This window comes from Eumetopias jubatus, unplaced genomic scaffold (genome assembly GCF_037043125.1).
Source record: "Eumetopias jubatus isolate StellerSeaLion01/CBP00866 unplaced genomic scaffold, mEumJub1_p1.0 scaffold_2, whole genome shotgun sequence".
In the NCBI taxonomy this organism is placed as follows: domain Eukaryota; kingdom Metazoa; phylum Chordata; class Mammalia; order Carnivora; family Otariidae; genus Eumetopias; species Eumetopias jubatus.
Genome location: NW_028274808.1, coordinates 122,123,771 through 122,140,740, shown reverse-complemented (window position 1 = coordinate 122,140,740; position 16,970 = coordinate 122,123,771). Strand labels below are relative to the sequence as shown.

At 34.6% G+C, this 16,970-nt stretch overlaps 1 protein-coding gene across 5 annotated transcripts in view; it reads left to right on the top strand.

The window, feature by feature from the left end:
* The window catches only part of RAP1GDS1 (Rap1 GTPase-GDP dissociation stimulator 1), a 156,750-nt gene that overhangs the window by 127,800 nt on the left and 11,980 nt on the right, over positions 1 to 16,970 (top strand). For 4 of the 5 annotated variants that reach the window (XM_028117770.2, XM_028117767.2, XM_028117771.2 and 1 more), the window contains 6 exons: positions 3,160 to 3,285; positions 10,520 to 10,663; positions 11,128 to 11,259; positions 12,530 to 12,664; positions 13,255 to 13,380; positions 14,368 to 14,507. In XM_028117770.2, the coding sequence (XP_027973571.1) occupies positions 3,160 to 3,285; positions 10,520 to 10,663; positions 11,128 to 11,259; positions 12,530 to 12,664; positions 13,255 to 13,380; positions 14,368 to 14,507 (803 nt within the window). The remainder of the gene's footprint in view (positions 1 to 3,159; positions 3,286 to 10,519; positions 10,664 to 11,127; positions 11,260 to 12,529; positions 12,665 to 13,254; positions 13,381 to 14,367; positions 14,508 to 16,970) is intronic. The other variant, XM_028117768.2, reaches the window with a different exon arrangement.

Below are 16,970 nucleotides of genomic sequence, written 5' to 3'. Positions count from 1 at the left end.
CTAAAAAAAACTTTAGAAAATGAAGGTTCTTGCTAAGGGTGTGTTAAGCATCCATGACATTTGATTCAAATCATACTTCATGCTGCCTTTTCTCTGTATCCACCTGCAGGATAAATACAGATCTTGTTCTTTAACATGTGTATTAATCATAATGCATTGTTTCCTTGTGGTAGCAAATGGCCTGAATTACTTAGCAGGATTGATTTGGTTTTAGTTTATTAAGTGTTTGAAGGTGTAAAATATGGATTGGAAAAAAGAACACAAACTATTATTTAAAAAAAAAAAACGAGCACATAGATAAATGTTGATGTCTAGCTACTTATGATTTTATGTTACTGAAATTCTTTCCATTTGAAGAACTGTCTGAAGCAAAGGAGCAACCAGCAGTGCTCAGGACTTAAATCTAGATCCCTATCTATATCAAACTCACTTTATAGGGTAAGGTGTGCTGATGTGTAGAATATGATCTCTGAGGGTTTAGGTAGCTTATTGGAAAAGACACTCCACTCCTACTTCTTTTTTATGGCACGAAGGAATGATAAAGTTTTGGGGTGGATTTTCATCATTTTGGCATAGATCTGATGCAGGCACCAAAAGCAGTGTAATAAGAGAAGTGAATCAAAACTATGAGGCCATGTTAAGATTTGTGTTTCTCCTTTCTCTTTTAAAGTTGAATTTGTGGTATTTTTTATTTGATACCAGCAGAGGTTTAAACTAGAGAGTAGAACCTACCTCCTCCCCCAATACAAGAGGTAGGTTCTGCTCTCTAGTTTCAACCATTTAAAAATATGGAGGTAAATACCAATGACTTAGCTAAAAGAATGCTTGGCTTCTGAGAAGGAAAAATGGGGAAGGAGACTGGATTCTTCTGGTAATATAAGTATTAGAACTAAGTATCTCTTTAAGCTCATGTATAATTTTGATAAAAATAACTTTAGAGGTACCTGGGTGTCTCAGCTGGTTGAACATTTATTTGATATCAGCAGAGGTTGAAACTAGAGAGCAGAACCTACCTCTTGTGTTTATTTAATTGTTCATTCAGTCACACATTCAGTCAGACATTATTTTGGATGCTATGTGTGGCACTATACTGTACATAGTGTTTGTGTTAGTTAATAAGCACTGTCCTTGCCCTCAAGGAGCTTATGGCTTCGTGGGAGAGATGGAAACATTTTAAACAATTTTACAAACAATCATATAGTTATAAATTGTGATAATTGCTAGTATGAGAGTAATGGAATGAGATGAGAGAGTAATTTAAATTAGAGGCATAAACTCTAGGTGAGATAAAGCATTTTCAGACAGTCAAGATTTTAAAATATTTGCCTCCTATACGTAGTATTATAGGGAGTGGATTTGGAAGCTGCTGGAAGATGCTTGTACCAAATCAAAACAAGTGAAAGCAAAAGGATGTAGATAATAGAGTATCTAATACTGGAAGGAAAGTATCTAGCAAGATAATGATAAAAAGAAATTCTAGGATGTCAGCTGTGCCCCCAACACACAGAGAGTAACAAATCTAGATTGGATTTGGTCAGAATTCTCTGAAAATTCTGGATAAATTATTAGGACATCTGAGGCAGCAAAAGAAATTAAGAAGATAACTGGAGAGAAATGGAATGGATTCCAGTTGTATTTTGGAGGCAAATTGGTAGAATTTGGTAATTCACTGGAGATAAAGTTGAATGAGAACAAGTGATAAGTGACTGCTAGGTTTCTTCGTGCATAGATGGATAGATGGACTGTCCATTTACCAAGTAAAGGAAGTAAAGGAACTCTGGAAGAAAAACAGATTTCAGGTAATACTGAAAGTCCTAATTTTAGACATTGAGTCTGGATACGAGAGGGGGATATTCACATGGAGATGTCAGGTGGCCAGTTAAATAAGTAGCTTGAAGTACAGAAGAGGGCTAGAGATAGGATTGTACAAGGATCAAGGTATAGGTGCTGTTTTGTTGCTGTGGAAGAGAATTAGATTGTCTGGAATGAAAGTAAGGACCAAAAAGATAAGAAAGAAAAGGATCAAGTCCCAGGGAACTGGAATTTATAGAGGTCTGATAGAAGGGGAGGAGCAGGAGGGCCAAAATTAGTTTGAAGTGGGTTTAATTGAGCGTCTGCCTTCGGCTCGGGTCATGATCCCAAAGTCTTGGGATCAAGCCCCCCGTCGGGCTCCTTGCTCCGTGGGGAGCCTGCTTCTCCCTCTCTCTCTGCTGCTCCCCCTGCTTGTGCTCGCTCTCTCTCACTCTCTCTTTCTCTCTTAAATAAAATATTTTTTAAAAAGTGCAGACGAGTTGAGAAAGTAGAGACAGTATATGTAGATGGTGCTAGCAAGAAACTTGTTTGTGAAACTGAACAGAGATTGGATGGTAGCTGAAAAGTAAAGTAGAAGATAGTTGTTTTTATTTTTATTGTTTTTAAAGATTATTTGAGCACACGTGTGTGAGTGGAGGGAGAGGGAGAGAATCTTCAGGCAGACTCCCTGCTGAGCATGGATTTCCGTTGGTGGGGGGGTGCTGAATCCCACGACCCATGAGATCATGACCTGAGACCAAACCAAGAGTTGGAGGCTCAACCAACTGAGCCACCCAGGTGCTCCGAGAAAGTTGTTTTTAATATTGCTTTTTTGTGTGAGAAATATGAGAGCATATTTAAATGCTGATGGTGGGCCCCAGAGTGAGGAGAGATTGGAAATGCTGAAGAGGCAGGAGGGATTGAGACCCCATGTACATGTGAAGAATTGACCTTTAATAGTAGGCATGTCAGGACCAGCACAAGAGCATACCATTTTAATGATCTAAACATAATGATAAGTTATCTTTACTTCAGCCTTGTAAAATGCAGTCTGTTAGCAGTTTTTCTTGACTAAAAGCATTGAAACTATGAATTTATAACTTAGTAATTTAATTGTTGCTATGGTTACCTATATGTTATGCTAGTGAACATTTTTTTATAGCGTTGAATAAAACTGGGTTGGAACGTTTTCTTTAAAGCCATTTTTCCTTTTCAGGAGCATTTAAGATGTATCTGATAGTTCCTGTACTTGAAGAGTATTTGTATTTATCAGTAATGGTACAAAATGAGCATGTATTGAAAGTAATAGAATACAATTTCTGCATTTAATTTTGTGTGTTTACTCTAAGGTTACCTCCTGTTTTGCAGAGTCAAGTAAAGAACAGTTTGCCAGTACGAACATTGCTGAAGAGCTGGTAAAACTCTTCAAGAAACAAATAGAACATGATAAAAGGGAAATGATTTTTGAAGTTCTTGCTCCATTGGCAGAAAATGGTGAGAAAATAAATGCACCTCTTGATTTTTTATCATGTATGCTTTTTCCGTTTTTCCTAATACTACTTAATTGCCAGCTATTTAACTCAAAAGCCTTCTTTGCTTTATTAATGATGTGATGTTTTACTTTGGGTGTCTATAACTTCAGCTACATTATCTACTCTGTAACTATATCTACATTTGCCAAAGCTACTTTCCAAGTTCCTTTGATTTTAAAGTCTTGGCAAAAACATGATTCTGTAGCTTACACATTTTTATGCCCATCTGCAAAAGGCACCTGAGAGGCTGAACTTCACTTTTGAAAAGCCTTGCAGGGCAAAGGGACAGTGTGGACACTGGTAAACTATTCCCATCTTTGATAAAAAATCTAAAGGGATACACCATAGGAATAAGAGTGAACCAGAGTAAACAAACCATCCCATATAAATAATTTTTCAGATACAGTGTCTAGCACATAATCGTAAGTACCAGATACATGAGAAGACAAGACAATTGTAAGCAAGAACCAGCACAAAGAACAGGCAACAACAGCACATCTCCAGATATTAGAATTATTAGACATTGACTCAATATAGGTATGCTATTATATTCAAATAAAGGGAAGCTTGAAAAATTTAGAAGGGAACTAGAAACTATAAAAAGTGACATAGCAGATTTGAAAAAGAAACAATTGGAAATTCCTGAATTGAAAAAAATAAAACTCAAAATAAGAACCTAATGGATGGATTTAGATCAAATATAGTCATCTTAGAGAACCAGTGAACTGGAAGATAGACTGGAATAAAATCCAGAATCAAGTATAAAGAGAGAAAAAAAACCAATATACATAAAAAGAATAAGAAGTACAAAGGGTCCAGTGAGAAGCTCTCACATTTTTTGGAGTTCCAAAAAGTGGTGGGGGAAGCAGAGGCAATATTTTTTAAAATTTTGACAGAGAATTTACCAGAAATTATTAATGTAAGTAACAAATATTCAAAAATCCAAATGAATCTAAAACCTGATAAAAAGAAATTTATATCTAGATACATTATCTTGAAACGACAGGAAACTAATGACAAAAATCTTAAAAACAGCCTGGAAAAAAATAGATTATCTTAAAAAGGGTGACAGTTTGGCTGATTGCTTATCTTCTAGCACAACAGTGAAATCCAGATGATGATGAAACATCTACATGCTGAAAAAAAAATGCCAACCTAGATTTCTAAACCCCATGAAAACATCCTTCAAAACTAAAGACAAGGGCACCTGAGTGGCTCAGTTGGTTAAGCGTCTGCCTTCAGCTCAGGTCATGATCCCGGGATCCTGGGATCGAGCCCCACATCAGGCTCCCTGCTCAGCAGGAAGTCTGCTTCTTCCTCGCCCTCTGCCCCTACCCGCCCTTTCATGTTCTCACACACACACACACTCTCTCTGTCAAATAAATAAATAAAATCTTAAAAAAAAAAAGGCAAAATATATTTTCAGAGTAAAAACTGAGAAGGTACACCACCAACTTTGATTACTAAAATAATTTTTAAAAACAATGTGTAACTGCCAAACTAATGGAAAGATTTTTTTTTTTTTTAAGTACACCTTCAAAATAACAGAAGAGAGGAGAGAAAAAGGAACATGGAACAGGGGGTACAAATAGGGCATATAAAATATACTAGATTTAAGACATAGCATTTCTTATATTAAAAGCACTTGACCTAAATCCTTTAATTAAGAGACAAATTGTCAACTGAATTTTTAAAAATCAACTATTATTTTTCAAACAAACAAAACTTGTTAATTATAAGGAGATTTATAAGTTAAGAATAAAAGCATTTAAAAAAATAAAAATCACTCAGGGGAGCCTGGGTGGCTCAGTCAGTTGATCATCTGGCTCTTGGTTTTGGGTCAGGTCATGATATTGGGTTCTGGGATGAGCCCCATATCAGGCTCCATGCTCAGTGGGGAGTCTGCTTCTCTCCTTCTACCTCTGCCCTCCTTTCCTCCCTCCCTTCCCCCCTTCCTGCTTACATGTGCACGCACTCTCTTTCTAAGTAAGTCTTTATAAATAAATAAATCATTCAAACTTAAAGAAGATTGAGATATATTTAATATCAGATAAAATAGAATTTAAGATTAAAAGATTCAATAGATAAGGTGATGAAAGGTCTGATTCACCTGGGAGCTATAAGTATACATTACCCCAAAACATATGAAGCAGAAACACTCAGAATTATGGAGAGAAATAGACAAATCCATAAATATCATGGGAGATTTTAATACCTCTTTCAGTAATTGATACAACAAGCAGATAAAAAAACAATAACAAGGTTATAGAAAAGATTAACAACATGATTAAGAAAATTGATTTAATGGACATGTTTTAGAATACTGCACCCAGCTGCAGGGCCCTTTCTTTTCAAGTACACATGAAATATATAAAACACATATAGTCATGAAAAAGTTTTACATCAGCATGGGTGGAACTGGAGAGTATTTTGCTGAGCAAAATAAGTCAATTAGAGAAAGAGAATTATCATATGGTTTCATTCATATGTGGAATTTAAGAAGCAAAACAGATGAACATAGGGGAAGGGAAGGAAAAATAAAATAAGATGAAATCAGAGAGGGAGACAAACCATAAGAGACTCTTAACTATAGGAAACAAACTGGAGGTTACTGGAGGAGAGGTGGGTGGGGGGATGGGGTAACTGGGTGATGGGCATTAAGGAGGGCATGTGATGTGATGAGCACTGGGTGTTATATGCAACTGATGAATTACTGAACTCTCTGAAACTATGATACACTATATGTTTAATTGAATTTTTAAAATTTAATAAAAAAAAGTTTTAACAAATTTCAAAGGATTGCAATCTTAGGAGTATGTGCTCTGACTTAAGTGACTTGTCTAATAATAATAAAAAGATAACTAGGAAATCCCTTTATATTTAGATATTAAAAAAATATATTTCCAGTACTTCAGAGGTCAAAGGAGAATCATGATGGAAATTAGAAAATTTTCTTTAAGATTTTATTTATTTGAGAGAGAGAGTGCACATGCACAAGTGCACACACAAGTGGAGGGAGGGAAAGGGAGAGAATCTCAAGCAGGATCTGCTATGAGCGCAGAGCCTGTCTCGGGGCTTGATCTCATGACCCAAAGATCATGACCTGCACTGAAACCAAGAGTCAGATGCTCAACCAATTAAGCCACCAAGGCGTGCTGGAAATTAGAAAATTTTCTAATAATGAAAACAATACTATATCTTAAATCTTATGTGATATAAGTAAAGCCATACTTGGAGGAAAGGAAATCTAAAGAGCTGAGATTAATAAAATAGAAAATACATAATGCAATATAAGCATATAATCACCAAAGTTGAGTCCAAAAGATTAAATAAAACTGGTAAATCACTAGTAAGATTAATCAAGAAAAAAATCCTTTATTCTGATAAAACTGTAGTAATTAAAAGACTGTGTGGTATTGGTACAAGGATGGATGAGAAGACCAGAACAGGATACCTGAGGAACAAATGGATGCATTAATAGGTGCTTATTTTATTAGGAGAAAAAATCAAGTTGTCACTGCAAAACAGTGTGGAAAGAACAGTCTTTTCAATAAACAGTGCTGGGAATATGAGAAAAAATACAAATGAAGACACATATATACACCTGTACTTCATACTGTATGTAAAAAAGTTTAGATAGATGATTAACCTAAATGGGAAAGTAAGAACCAGAAAGCATACCTTAAAAATATAAGATAGGAGAATATCGTCATGGCCTTGGAGTTATAGAAAGTTTTCTTAGGTCACAAAAATCTCTGACCATAAAGGAAAAGATTGATAAATTTGGCTAAAACTTCCAATGAAAATGAAAGACACCAAAAAGCACCATTAAGAGTGAAAAGCAAGATGGTGTGTAAGAGAAGATATTTACAACACACATAATTAACAGAATGTGTACAATTTATAAAAACTCCCACAAATCATTAAGGAAAATATAGAAAGCCCAGTGGGAGAATGCATAAAAGATTTAAATAGGCACTTGACAAAAGATAAAATCCTAAATGGCTAATAAACACATGAAAATATACTTAACTCATTAATAATGAGGATGCAAAATAAAACACTATATAGCCACCGGAAAGTCTAATAATACCAAATGTTGATGAGGGTGTGGAGCAGTGGAAACTCATTAAGTGCTGGTGGGTGTGTAAATTGGTACAATTTGGAAAACAGGTTTGAGATTGTATTCTGTGTAATCCAACAGTTTTGCTCTTAGAATGTACCCAGAAACATGTACATGTGCACCAGGAACCATTACAGAAATGTTCTTAGCTTTATCGCTAATAAATGAAAAATTAGAAACAACTTATATCCATTAACAGTAGAATAAATAATGGTATACTCATATAATGGAAAAAATTATACTTATGAACAGGAATGAAGACAACTCTAACAATGATGTAGATGAATCTTACAAACATTGATAGAAAAAAGCCAACACTAAAAATATGTATTGTAAGATTCCATTTATATAAAAATTCAAAAAAAGGTAAAATTAAACTGTAGTTTTCAGGAATGCTTATTTGGTGAAATAATAAGGAAAAGTCTGAATGTGATTACCATAAAAATCAGGGTAGTGATTTGAAAGGAATGGAGGGAGGAATATGGTGGGAAAAGGGAATGCTACAAAGGGGCTCCCTGGGATGCTGGCAATAAATTTCTTGATCTAGGTGGAAATTACATGGTTATTTGCTTCATAGTAATTGATTAAGCTAATATATATATTATGCACTTTTCTGCATTTGTGGCATTTTTTTCACCATTTGGAGAAGATTTTTAAATATATATATGTACACAGATATAGTAGATGTATGTATTTATATATGATACATATGTATGTATACTTACCTATATATGCACACAGATATAGTAGATGTATGTATTTATATATGATATATATGTATGTATACTTACCTATATATGCAAGTGGTAGTTACACAAATAGATGTCCTTGTACACAGATATAGTAGATGTATGTATTTATATATGATACATATGTATGTATACTTACCTATATATGCACACAGTTATAGTAGATGTATGTATTTATATATGATACATATGTATGTATACTTACCTATATATGCAAGTGGTAGTTATACAAATAGATGTCCTTGGGCAGAATTGTGTTGATAAATGTGTGCTGGGCTATCTGCTTTGGCAGACTGCCTTGCTTATCCTCCTTAATAAAAAAGCCTCCCACATATATATGTGATTACAGTCAAACTGGTAGAGGAGAGATCTGTAAACTTTAATCTTGACACATTTAAAATTTTCTAAAGGCTTTAGATCTTATTCTTTAGGCAGAAATTTGTTTCTCATCTCATTTGGTGGTTTGGCCAAATGAAGTTTTTATTATGACCTTCAGTCAGTTTTATACCAGAGAATTACCTGTAACCTTTCTTGCAATATATCAAAATAAAAACATTTTTCTTATATCTGCTTTCTCCTTTACCACCTTCACTTCTGTTTTGTAATTGTGCAATGAATTGAATGATACTTTTGAAAAGTTATTTCTGGAATATCCTTAGTGTTCATCCTTGGTTTTCCTTGTATGCAAAGGAGACATTAAAATTGGGATTTGTATAATTCAAGGTTTTTAGGAATTTAAAGGCTTTTTCTCATGGCTTTCAATTCTAGTCACACATTTCTAGCCCTAGCATTCTGTAACCAAGGAAACGCCCTACTTTCAGCATGGCACAGCGCAAGTGTACCTTTTAAAAAAACATTCCAGGTTGAATATTCTGTGTGTTCTGATACAATATTCTAAAGAATACCAGTGGTCCTGGTGTTGGGGGGGGTGCTAAATTTTTATATCTTAAACTTGCCTAAAAGAAAATGTCAATTATAAAAAGGTCTTTGTTTCTCCCAAATAACCCTAAAGCTGCCATTGCTGTAGATGTGTACATATACAGCGTAGGGAAACCAATGACTAAAATAAAATCCAACTAAAAAATAAGATTTAAATTTAATAATTTCTGTATAGCAAATGTTTCTAAGGTCAGTTGATCTGCATTTATCTTAAATGCTATAAAATAGACCCAAAGCATTTAGGTAGACCAGTTTAGGTTAAAATACAAAGATGAAAGAGGTATAATACCTACTCTAATGGGGAAGACAGATATGGATATGAATATAAAGTCTGCAATGAAATAAGTTCTATAATAAAAAATATCTAAGTTATTGGGGTGCAAACAAATGATTTGATAAAAGTAGAGCTTGCTCTGGGGCGCCTGGGTGGCTCAGTTGGTTAAGCGACTGCCTTCGGCTCAGGTCATGATCCTGGAGTCTCGGGATCGAGTCCCACATCGGGCTCCCTGCTCAGCAGGGAGTCTGCTTCTCCCTCTGACCCTCTTCCCTCTCATGCTTTCTATCTCTCATTCTCTCTCTCAAATGAATAAATAAAATCTTTAAAAAAAAATTTCCTTAAAAAAAAAGTAGAGGTTGCTCTGAAGAGAATTTTTAACAGTATATTTGGGATGTAAATTTTGCTGTTAAAATACCTTCATGTTGCTTGTTATCCATCAGAAAGCTCAAAGTTATTTTTTTCTTTCAACTTTTAGTATGGAAAATTTAAAACCTGTGCACATGTAGAGAGAATATAGTATAATGAACTACCATGTAACCATCACCCAGGAAAACTTCAAATTAATGAAAACTTGAAGCCCTTTTAAAAAACATGAGTTTTAAAGTTCAGAAAGTTGTAGATTTATTAACTGCCTTAGAAAAAATCATGTCTATACAAATATGATTCCAAATATACTTAAGGTATAGTTTAAAATTTACTAATAGCTTTACTTTTCAATATCTTTCTATTCAAATGCTGTTAGTGGATATATTTTAACTCTATATAACAGGCATATGTGTTTTATTTTAAATGGTGTGGGTGTTTTATAGTAAGTATTTTAAACATGAACATGATATCTAGAATAACAGTGGAGTGCTATTACCTTCAAAGTTGAGAATCAGTTTGTTTAGGTGCTGCCAGACATTGTAAAAAGTGACCTAATTTCAAGTAAAAAAAATGAAATAAAAGTATATAAGCTACACTGTCAGTTCATTTTGAAACTGAAATCTTTGAAGGTGTATTATCTAAATCATGCATTTTATTTCTTGTAATTCTTCATAATGGATTGCTTCTCACAGAACTTTTATTTCATCTCAAGTTTTGGTTATTTTGTTCACATATTCTTTAGATGCTATTAAGCTACAGCTGGTTGAAGCAGGCCTGGTAGAATGTCTACTAGAGATTGTTCAGCAGAAAGTGGATAGTGACAAAGAGGATGATATTGCTGAGCTCAAAACTGCTTCAGATCTAATGGTTTTACTACTTCTTGGAGGTGAGTTATAATTTAAGTCAATCGAAGAACATGATTGTCAGATTTTTAAAAATGTATTGTCTCTTTTGTGAGCACTATATATATTAGGCATTTTCTCATTTTCCTGCCTCCTTTAATCCTGTTGATGTGATGATTTTGAAACCTTAAATGCGTCATGGAGAGAACTAGAGATAATGAACCTGGAAAAGAGGAGTCTTCATTATCTTCCAGTATTTAAAGAGCTGTCGTAGGTTAGCTGTGGCACCAAAAGACTGAAAGCTAGAGGGTTATTTGAGACTTAGACTAAAAAAATCCTAAACTCTTTTTCCAGTCTCTACTAAAAGCTTATTATAAAAGGAGTCATTACTTTTCCTTCTATGAATTATCGTTTGTGAAGTATGTATCCAGTTGGATAGTCACATAGGAATATGGATTTGTTACTCTTAATTCTTTTCCTCTAACCTATTTTTTTCATTTACCTCCAGATGAATCCATGCAGAAATTATTTGAAGGAGGAAAAGGTAATGTGTTTCAAAGGGTACTGTCCTGGATTCCATCAAATAACCACCAGCTACAGCTTGCTGGAGCATTGGCAATCGCAAATTTTGCCAGAAACGGTAAGCATGTTATTTCATCCTTTTTAAATTGGATGTTCTATGTATTTTTTTTTTATTTTTGCTTTGCCATTACACGTAGTAAAACTGGAACAGTTCAGAAGTATATGTAGTGTACCACTACCTTAATTTTTTAGAGATGAAATATTTAGTGATTCCCGCCCCCTTTTTTTAAGTAAGCTCTACTTCCCAGCATGGGGCTTGAACTCCCTACCCTGAGATCAAGATTCTCATGCTCTACTGACTGAACCAGCCATGCACCCCTACTTAGTGATTTTTCTAACAAATTACATATTTTGTGCAATTTAACTAAGTTCTGATAGTTTAAAGATCATGAACAGTGATCATGAAGTCCTTCTTTGAGTGCTCTGCACTTTATAGATCATTAAATTTGAGTCCCATTCTAATATGCACCGTATCTGGGAGGATATGCTCTCTTGCCTGGTGATTTTTTTATTTAATAATCTGAGTATTCTTTGTAGGGTTATTGTGCCTTAATTTATACTTTTATGCCTCTTAAAACTTAAGTGTGAGTAATCCTCTGGTTTAGGGTAGAATATTTAATTTGGTTTAATAACATTTCCAAGGCACCAGACCTTCATGTTCATTTCTGAAGTCTGGAACTCCTGCTATTCAGTCTAGAAACTCCTTCTTAGACTGTGACTAGGAAATATGGGTTATTTTTTGTTTTTAGTTTGATTTTATTCCATTATGAGCTTTGTAACTATAATGGATGTCTTACTCCATTTTTACTCCCTTATTTTTGAGGATGATCATTCAGTCCTTAATGATGTAATTAAGAATAGTAAAATATTGGTAATTATTGAAGCTAAATGTGGAATAAATAGTGGTTCATTATAATATTTTCTCTGCTTTACAAATGTTTCAAAAATTTTGACATTGAAAAATAATTTAAACATCAGCCATGACAGCACTCTATGTTTTGTTGTCACTGTAACATTGGCAGAACTTGGGCATAGTTCACTTTAAGTGAAAATTATTGGTAAACATTTTAAGCCTATGGTTTCTACTTACTCATCTTCTAATATATTATCAGGCTGCATGCTAGAGATTTTTCTTGTCATGACTTCTTACTCAGTAAAGAAAAAAAAAATCTATAAATCTGATGGGAGAAAGAGTTGGAATTCATTTTATTTTCTTGTAGCTCCATTTTTCCTGAATGTAGATGGATAATGGATAGGCATCACTATTATAAAATATTTATAGATATTTGTAAAGAGGAAAGGAAAAAAAATGCTTTTGTTTCATTCAGATGGAAACTGTATTCACATGGTAGACAATGGAATTGTAGAAAAACTTATGGATTTACTCGACAGACATGTTGAAGATGGAAATGTAACTGTACAGCATGCAGCATTAAGTGCCCTCAGAAATCTGGCCATTCCAGGTAGGACTTAAGAATGGTAGGCAACTCTGTACAAAATAAGATCTATTCTTTAGGGAGGTATTTATTTTATGTGATTTGTGGACCTATCCTGACCAAGAAAAAAAAAATCTTCAAATTGTTTACATTTTTCTTACTAATAAATGGAGATCATATGTTAAATAGTTTTCACAAAACATAATCTTTGTGTTTGTTCAGATGAAATATTCTATTACCTTTTGTGGACTCCTAGATTAACACAGTTGGGTCAAGGACAGAGGTAAAAAGAAACATTTACTAAAGCTGAAGAATTATGCTGCTTTGTAAGTAAGAAGACAACTGTCAGATTTCCTTTACAAATTGTTTAAGTGTTTTGAGGGTAGGTTTAAAAAGCCAGTACATATGATTTTGTATGTTATGCTCCTATAGACAAACAGGATAATTAAGCCCCACCCCCAGTCCTATTCTTAAAGTAACAAGACTGTTTTTAAATAGAAAAATGTAACATGGGGCCTTAAAAATATTAAGACAATAAATATATATTGAATTGAATGACTATCATCAAGAATGCTAGCACCATTTTAACCATAGTCTCTTTCTCTCTTTCTTTCTAGTTGTAAATAAAGCAAAGATGTTATCAGCTGGAGTCACAGAGGCAGTTTTGAAATTCCTTAAGTCTGAAATGCCTCCAGTTCAGTTCAAACTTCTGGGAACTTTAAGAATGTTAATAGATGCACAAGGTAAAGGAAATGTTTTCACAAGGTACATTTTTGGTATGATAGTCAATTTGCCTTAGTTGAAAAGGACTTGTTTTTAGCTTTCAGAATTATGTAATCATAAAGATAAATGGCAAATAAAAGCAAAGAGATTGGTTTTAGAGTTTCATTCATTAATTTTCATGCTTGTTATAACTGAGTTTAAACGGAAATTATATTGCATCTCTACTGTACATATAATCCTGGTTTTATGTTGATTTATTAGCAGTTCTGAAGGGTTTTTATGTTTTAGCGTTTCATACCCATTTTTTTTTTTTTAAGGTTTTATTTATTTGACAGAGAGAGAGTGAGAGGGCACAAGCAGGGGGAGCAACAGAGGGAGAGGGAGAAGCGGGGCTCAATCCCAGGACCCCAGAATCATGACCTGAGCCGAAGGCAGACACTTAACCAACTGAGCCACTCAGGCGCCCTGTTTCATACCCGTTTTTACCTTGTCTTGAAAATCATGTTGCAGTACATGGACAGTCAAAATTCTTAAAAATTTATTTTGCAAACAGGGAGATCATTTTTCTGTTTACAGAAACAATGATGGAAACTACTCCTTGGAGTGAATTGTGTTCATTTACTTATTTCTAAATTCTAAACCTTTCTCTATATTGATTTCTCAGAGTCCTGCTCCTACCCTTTGTTATGGTTTGCCAGAGTACTGACAGACTACCAGGCTGAACCATAAGAGTATAACATTGTTTTGTATTTTATGTTTTGTATGAAAGTCCACAACTTTGTAGAAGAAGCTAAATAGTCCACTAGATATGGAGTATTTGCCGTTCTTGCTTAATAAAATCATTGTGTTGTGCCGTGTGTGTGTGTGTGTGTGTGTGTGTGTGTGTGTGTGTGTGTGTGTGTGTGTCGGTATAAAATTTTCTTTCACACTCTTAGATCTTTACCAGTTGTTTCACTTGGTTGCCTTTCAGTGATTGTTTCCTTTGTGGTTTGACTTCTTTCCTATAGCAGAAGCTGCTGAACAACTGGGAAAGAATGTTAAATTAGTGGAGCGTTTGGTAGAATGGTGTGAAGCCAAAGATCACGCTGGTGTGATGGGGGAGTCCAACAGACTGCTGTCTGCCCTCATACGACACAGTAAATCAAAAGTAAGTTCCAGAGAAAACCATTCACTAAAAAACATACAAGTGGCCTTTTTGGAAACTCCGTATCATAGATCCTATATCATAAGCTTGCATTTTACACATTTATGTATAAATACATTACAGATAGACCTCTGAGATTCATAGTTTCTGTTCCAAACCACTGTGATAAAGCGAAAATTGCAAAAAAGTGAGTCAAATGAATTTTTTGGTTTCCTAATGCATATAAAAGTTGTGTTTATACTGTAGTCTGTTAAGTGTGCAATAACAGCATTATGTTTAATGAAATAATTTGTATACTTCAATTAAAAAATACTTTATTGCTAAAAAATACTAACCATTTTTAGTGAGTCATCATCACTGGTCACAGATCACCGTAACAAATATAGTAATGGAAAAGTTTGAAATTTTGTGAGAATTACCAAAATGTGATGCAGACCTGAAGTGAGCAAATGCAGTTGGGAAAATGGCACTGATAGACTTACTTGGTACAGGGTTGCACAAACCTTCAATTTGTAAAAAATGCAATATCTGTGAAGCACAGTAAAGTGAAGCACAGTAAAATGAGGGATGCCTGTGATCCACAATCCTGAAAAAGTCATTGAAGATTGAGCTTTTGTATTTAGTTCTGTTCCATAATAGTTAAGAGTAAAGCTTTGGAATCAGAGATGAGTTCAGATTTTATCTCCACTATTTACTTGGTCAAGTCTTTCACATCTCACTATCTCAGTATAATACCTACCTACTGAAAGTTGTGAGAATGATTCAATGAGACATATACAAAGTGCTCAACTGGTACCTGGGACATAGTAAGCACTCAGTAAGTGGAGTCGTAAATGTTGCTGGTGTTGTTATTTTTACCACTACCGTCAGTGCCAAACATCTTCTGTGGGCCAGACACTGACCAAGCTAGCTAATGATATTAAGAAGTTAAATGAGGGCGCCTGGGTGGCTCAGTTGGTTAAGAAGTTAAATGATACCTAGGTAGTATGTGATGCTCTAAACTCACAAAGTTGGATGAAATCGATTCTCAGGGCAGTGTCCAGCCTAGTATGTCTGACATGTGGTTGCAAGCCTCTGTTGAGTGAGTGAACACATGAATGAGCAAATGAACTATTTTAAAGATCACAATGGGAATGTGATCCCACAATGGGTGGGAACCCAGGCCAGTTTGCAGCTGATTTAGTATCTATAATATATACCTTTTATTTTTCTATAACCTGTTTTCTAAAGTGAGCCCTTTTGGTCATTTCACTTATGTCCGTGGGAAAATGCATCACAACTTCTTAACCAAATCTTGAAGCCAAAGCTGTTCAGTTGCTATATTAAATTCAGATTTGAGGGTTTTGAGGCTTTTCTGTTAATATTTATCACAAGATTTCCCTGTCCCTCATCCAAACCCCCACTGTCTCCACCAAAAAAAAAAAAAAAAAACAACTTTCAAGAACCCATTAAGCATCCATCATCATGTAGGTGTTTTGAAAAGACAAGGGAAACAGGACATGGCACCTTTCTAGGGGTATGTGTGTAACAAAAAGCAATTTGAAATGATACAATTTGAATGATAATTGTAACTTCATGATCATATTATAACTGTATGTTTACAGTTCAGTACTGTAGGCTGGGGTTTTGGTTTTTGTTTTGGTTTGGTTTTTGTTGTTGTTCTGCGTATCTTCCCTACAATTAAGTGTATACTGCTGTTAAGCAGCAATAGGAACCTTGATTTGCATACTTTAATGATCAGAGCATAAGGTGTGTTCCTTGTGTGAGCTCCAGATAAGAACTCTTAAATTATTTTTAAATTTCAAAGCATTAAAGTGGAATCAGTGATTTCATTTTGAGAATCAAAGCAGTTCTCAAAATATGTTCCATTGAAGACTAACCCTAAGAAATATTCCACAAAGAGAAAAGGTTGTATGATCAGATTAGTTAGGGAAGTAGTTCATTCCCTTTCCTTGCCTTTGGAATTCACAGCACATATTAGTACTACTCTAAAAAAATGTCCTTAACTCTGTTTAATCCACTGATTCCCAAGCTATCAGACAATGGGTTTTGCAAGTTGCATCTATTAAATACATTTCACCGGGCATACTTCAGAAAATGCTGCTCTGGAATAAGCTTTTAAACACTAGGTACAAGTTAGTCACATTCCTGTAGATCCTTAGCCAACTATTGTGAACTATTACAGTTCTCTCCTTGTGTTATTTTTAAACTTTGAAGGTCCTACTCCTTTTAAAGTTACCCTGAGTTCTTAGAGTCCAACCCTCTGAAAGTTTGCACTGACTCATGGGGTTCACTAGCTTAGTCATCTCAGCCATATACAGTGTGTTCCTGCACTTGTGCCAAGAGTAAATTCACATCTTCCTTCGAAAGAGTGCCCTAGGCTAGGACTCTTGAGCAACTAGCTGGACCTTCTGATTGTAGATATCAAAAACAGAAAAATATGGTTTGCTTCTACACTAGGAATAT